Source organism: Perkinsus marinus, assembly GCF_000006405.1.
Source record: "Perkinsus marinus ATCC 50983 genomic scaffold scf_1104296967108, whole genome shotgun sequence".
NCBI lineage: Eukaryota > Perkinsozoa > Perkinsida > Perkinsidae > Perkinsus > Perkinsus marinus.
The window spans coordinates 1-5,299 of NW_003203663.1; the positions used below are offsets into that span (position 1 = coordinate 1).

Sequence of the window (5,299 nt, forward strand, 5' to 3'; positions counted from 1 at the left end):
TATGACACTGCCCGGGATTAGAACCCCGGCTTCGAGCACATGAAAGTATCACCTTAACCAGTTCAACTATGAGGTCATACGATACAAAACGGTGAATGGAGGTATAGCGCATGTGGTACATGCAGCCACACGGTGTGAAGTTCACACTGTGAACTACGCATTCCTTAATTCAATTAATTGTTCATAAAAACAATAAATGCCCTTCGTCGATCCTCTTGAGGGATTGTCCGATAACGACACCCGATCACGCTACCGGTTATCAAAGGAAGCTCTAGAAGGAAGCTCTAGCGCTGAGCTTCCTCTTAGAACTTCTGAGTTAGAAACCCAGAGTTAGTTGATTCCGAGTGAACATATTGAAAAGTTTGAAGTACGGATGTGTACAAGTGCGACAGAAGATCTTCTTCCGAAATTTTATCATTGCTGTAACGCAACGGGAAATGTGCATGCATTCGGGGCGAATCTACCAGGTTCAACCCTCGTACAGTAACGTTTTCTTCCTTTCTTGAAATTGTCACTTTCGGTTGTGGGGCGTAGCGACTATAATCTTCGTCTTGTCAAAAATGTCTGATTCAAACTCTGATTCCCTGATTCTCGAAAATACTCAGATTCAATGGAATCACCCGAAAAATCAGCCTCATGAGCAAGGCATATTGAGTAAGAGTATTAATCAGCCAAAAAATCAACTTTAGATTCTCGAATCAGCTCAGAGATCCACATGTCCTCGCGATGATCCTGATTTTTCGCTCCAGAGTAAAAAATCAGTGAATCAGGGGTTATTACTCACCATCTGATTTTTTCATCTGAGTAAATACTCTGACTCACCTGTTGCATCAGGATCCGCATACGGCCCCTGGTCCATGAGGTGCGTCGGGCTCAGTTCGTAGTTCCGGGCGCTTTTGCTCGCTTATGTTCATCCTCCTTTACATTGTCCTCCTGGCTCTTGTTGTGGGAGAAACGCCTGTGGAGGTCAATTTCCTAGGCATTTCCTTTCCCATACCCAAGATTGGTGATTACAAGTGCCAGCACACCTCAGTGCTAGGGACGCATAACTACACTAGCATTGAGCGTCCTGAAGGATTTCGAGGGTATTACTTCTATACTCCCCCAACACAAGTTCGTGCTCTCGTTCTCAATCTGCATCACCTCAGCGGGGACTGTGAACAGTTCCGTCGACAGAGTTGCATCGTCACTGGTGCGGACAAGAATGGTTGGTTGGTTGTGACTCCGTGCGGCCTCCCGGGGCTTTTCGGGCTCAACTCATGGAACGCTGGTACTTGCTGTCAGCCCAATCAGAAAGTAGATGACTATGCCTTCATGGAGGATATCATTGCTCGTCTCCGCCCTTCGGTCGACATCCCGGTCTATGCAGCTGGCTACAGCAACGGTGCTATGCTCGCTGAGGCGTTGATGTGTAGGAACATTGTCACGAGAGCAGTTTCAGTGAGTGGAGTGATCACGGGTGGGGAAAAGGCGCTTGAGGCATGCAGGTCGTCGTATAAACGGTCCGATAATGCACGCATGGGGCACGTGCATGGTACATCCGACTTGGCCGTTCCCTATTATCGAGGACTTACCTCATATCTGTTCGACTTTCCCTCCATCCCTGATAATATGAATACGTGGGCGGCTAATCTGGGCTGCCATGGTACTAAGCAGACATCTCACGGGCCATTCGACTTCATCGAATGGAGTGACTGTGAAAATGGTGGTAATGTCACACTGGTCCGCAATAACATTGGCCACGGAGGCCATCTTTGGTGGGAGCTAGACGATTTTAGCACTTCCAACTTTGCCATAGGCATGCTCGAAGATTGACCGCATGGTCAAGCTCCATCCGAAGAATGGCTATCATCCTCAACTTCTTTGGACCAATCTTACTATCATTTCTTTCGCGAATGATCATGCTAAACACATAGTCTTATGACATATTATAGATTTACATCGCTTTCCCTATTTCATCCGATTAGACTTGAATTTCAGAGTTCTAAACGAGGTCGTTCATGCGGTAGGTTCGGCTCTTTGGGACGGCCTTATGTGGTTCAGTGAAATTTCCGTTAATCTGCATGTATATCGTCGAGTACTACACTAGGACTCGCCTTGTTCCCCGCAAACGATTTGTAGCTGCATGGAATTCTCAGAAAAACTTAATTCGTTTCCCATAATCGACAAGAACTTGCAGTGGATAGGAGTGAGCAGTGCTAGATACTACAATGGCTAGACAATAGCACCACCAAAGACACCAAGAGACTTCAGAGATCACCGGGATTACAAATCCGTCTGAGGACGAAATGTGGCCGACTATACTTATCAGCATACGTCACAATTGACGCAATCAAAATTCCACAGATAATTAGCAACGTAGAATTGCTTCATATTATGTTCAGTACTGTCGTTCTATGAGGGCTTTCTAAAATGCATACTATGTTCTACATTGCTTCGTCTGCCTTTTTCAACTAGACTTACATTCCCATATATACAAAATGGAATCACTCGTACAGTAGAATTGGATTTCTCGGACCACCTTATATGGTTCAGCGGAGTGCGTTAATCTGCATGCACAGATACGATTCGTCTTCTTCCCCGTTTACACTCCATGGCTACATGAAGTTATCAAAAGAACCCAACCCTCTTTCCATAATCGACGAGCACTTGCAAAGGATAGGATGACGCAGTACCAGATACTACAATGGCTAGACTGGCTAGCACTACTAATAATACTACGACACCAAGAGACTGTTTCAGAGATCACCGGGATTATAGTCCCGTCTGACGACGAAGTTTGGCCGACCAGACGCATCGACATGCGTCACGATCGACACAATCAAAAATCCACAACTAATTAGCAATGTAATATTGCACTATAATATGTTCAGAACTGTCGCCCTATGAGGGCTTTTCATAATGAAAGTTGAGAACGTCACGTCAAACGGTGACAACAGATTGGTCGAGATTCTCAGGGACTGCATGATAGTCAGGCGCGTTCTTCCAATAATCGTCCTCAAAATATGTAGCCGCCGTCCAACCTGTTGACGCATCTGAAGATCACACATGCAAATTATCCTCAATCATCTGTGTCTCACCCCCTATCGTGAAGGGCGCGTTTGGGACGATTTTGCCCGCGATATCTTTGCTCGGCTCAACCCAACTGCAGTCCGAATCAATTTTGAGGTTGCCGAACTTGATCCGCATGAAACCGTTTTCGCCCCAGAAGGTACCCCAAGAGTTCCGCATGATCCAGTATCTGTGACAACGATATGGTCATAGTTGCAGATTCTGCTCAACATACTCGTCGTTCGTCCCTTCCTCGCGACCCCAACCGACAAGACCGACCTCGTGATTGATCTTTGGTTCAGCCTTGTTCTGATAGAACACCCCACCAGTGTAACTAGATCACAAGCGAAAATCGCACCCGACGGAATCACTCAGAGACTCGTCACTCGTCCATTTGCTTCGTGGCATCAACACCACAACTAACAGGACCTCTTTTCCATATCTCACGCTTGATCTGATCAGTGCCGTTCAATAGCCTCGCATAATCCGTGGCGAACCTACGCGCTACTCTATGCTAACGTAGATGATTCGAAGTAAGATCACCAGGTTCGGTAGTGTCGGGTTGGACGGCATTTACCGCCCTCAGCGCATTCCAGGCACCTAGCCTGGGCCGGGCACCACTCGCTGAAATCTTTATAGTTCTTAGCAGCGTAATTATGACAAGTATCATGCACCTGATAAATGCAACGTCCGGCTTCCAGCACCTTGGAAGGATGCTACCCACCGCTCCAAAACCGAAGAAGAAATCGTAAACGCCGATCTTCTCACCACCATAGCAGTCTCCGCCACCACGACAGTTGATGACCTATAATGAACGTGATCACGATAGGCCCCCACGGGTGGACCCACCTGCTGTGGTGAAATAGCTTTATTCGGCCAGCGAGCCCCCGCTCCGATGGACAAGCGGTCGGCAAAGGCAGAGGTCACTGAGAGAAGCCTCCATTAGGGGAGCCCGGCGGCAAGTCAAGGAGGTACCAGCGAACGCCCAACAGCCACCACAGTATTCAGGATTATGCTGGTTACGGTTGAAAGTGATGTAGTTCTTGCCGTTCACATTACGCCAATCCCAAGATTCTGCAAGCAGGACCGTGAAATAACGATCAGGCTATTGCTACACACCTGGGAGCTTCTCCCCGTCATCCGGGATTTGTTTTCCAGCGACTCGAGGAACCTAGAGGACGGGTCATGCAGTCGTCAATGAAGGGCGGCTAGCTTACACATAGATAACACTTCCCATTGTCCTCAGAACGGGCGTCGTAAGTCTGAGGTGATACTACTAATCAAACAGATGATTTCATGCTACTTTATAATAACCCGGGTCGCACTGACATGTGGGGTCCATACTGCACACCATTGAGTAGGTTGAACCTACACCAACTCATGACAGCGGACACCGCTGGAGCGAACAACCCGACATCTATTCTCGATGAGCGGGACCTTGTAGCCACCAGCGCGGTTGGAGCTGCCAGCATAATAATCCTGATCAATAATTATAACAAAGGCGCACGGCCAGGGGATGCTACATCTCCAAAAGTTTGATAGCGTACCATGTCCTGTGGTTTCGGGTCCTTAACGACTTGTTGCTCTTGCGCCTTTCCAGCTATGGGAGTAGGACCGTTTACCTGACAACGTGTTGCCTTAAATTGACCCTTCATGCGACCCTCACAGTGTTGATGGAGTCCACATATTCTTGCTTTCCTATCGGTGCCGTAGCGGGAGGGACATACCTGAGGAGCAAGATGGGTCATCATGACTATGCGAACCATGAGCTCCTCGCTACTTAGTATCAGGGTACAGTGACCAGTCCTTCCAAGCAGCCGGGCTGTTCAGAACAGCACATCACCACAAGACTAATGAACATTCACTCACTTCACCGTCGCCCAGACACATCCACTGTTCTCTATGAGGCCAGTCGGGGAGCGCTGTAACTTAGCCCAACCATGATCACCCCACGCCGAACCTACAACACAGTCACGATGAGTATGCACACAAAGCTGAGCTCACCATAAGAGAACCGGGCGACCCAGTATGGAGTACCTAAGGAAGCAGTTATATACTGTGGAAGGAGTATCGTCTACCATCAGCTTCCTGTCCCCATCCAGCGATTTCCACAGCGTGGTTAACCTCTGCATCTTGGGTTAAATAATCAAAGTCCCAGATGTGCCCAGATTGATAACTGACAGGCCAATTCTGACCTTCACACTACGTCAATACGTTGCTCACTTAGCACGAAATGTTTCATCAGCAT

The 5,299-nt window shown here is 47.9% G+C and overlaps 2 protein-coding genes across 2 annotated transcripts in view; one reads left to right on the forward strand and one right to left on the reverse strand.

The window, feature by feature from the left end:
• Positions 1-906: 906 nt before the first annotated feature.
• Positions 907-1,815, forward strand: Pmar_PMAR000227 (conserved hypothetical protein; the record flags this gene model as incomplete). Its single annotated transcript, XM_002768774.1, has 1 exon — positions 907-1,815. One exon carries the CDS (start codon positions 907-909, stop codon positions 1,813-1,815), a length of 909 nt encoding a protein of 302 aa, XP_002768820.1.
• An 849-nt stretch (positions 1,816-2,664) lies between these two features.
• Pmar_PMAR000228 (cathepsin z, putative) overlaps positions 2,665-5,299 on the reverse strand; it is a gene marked incomplete at its 5' end in the record, with an annotated part of 4,373 nt that continues 1,738 nt past the window's right edge. Inside the window, 18 exons of the mRNA XM_002768775.1 lie at positions 2,665-3,035; positions 3,081-3,241; positions 3,287-3,385; positions 3,438-3,548; positions 3,595-3,725; positions 3,776-3,856; positions 3,901-3,977; positions 4,027-4,125; positions 4,171-4,222; positions 4,269-4,313; positions 4,355-4,419; positions 4,467-4,530; positions 4,599-4,673; positions 4,718-4,778; positions 4,832-4,873; positions 4,921-5,011; positions 5,056-5,088; positions 5,130-5,227. Coding sequence (XP_002768821.1) covers positions 2,923-3,035; positions 3,081-3,241; positions 3,287-3,385; positions 3,438-3,548; positions 3,595-3,725; positions 3,776-3,856; positions 3,901-3,977; positions 4,027-4,125; positions 4,171-4,222; positions 4,269-4,313; positions 4,355-4,419; positions 4,467-4,530; positions 4,599-4,673; positions 4,718-4,778; positions 4,832-4,873; positions 4,921-5,011; positions 5,056-5,088; positions 5,130-5,227 — 1,498 coding nt within the window. The 3' untranslated portion in view covers positions 2,665-2,922. The remainder of the gene's footprint in view (positions 3,036-3,080; positions 3,242-3,286; positions 3,386-3,437; positions 3,549-3,594; positions 3,726-3,775; positions 3,857-3,900; positions 3,978-4,026; positions 4,126-4,170; positions 4,223-4,268; positions 4,314-4,354; positions 4,420-4,466; positions 4,531-4,598; positions 4,674-4,717; positions 4,779-4,831; positions 4,874-4,920; positions 5,012-5,055; positions 5,089-5,129; positions 5,228-5,299) is intronic.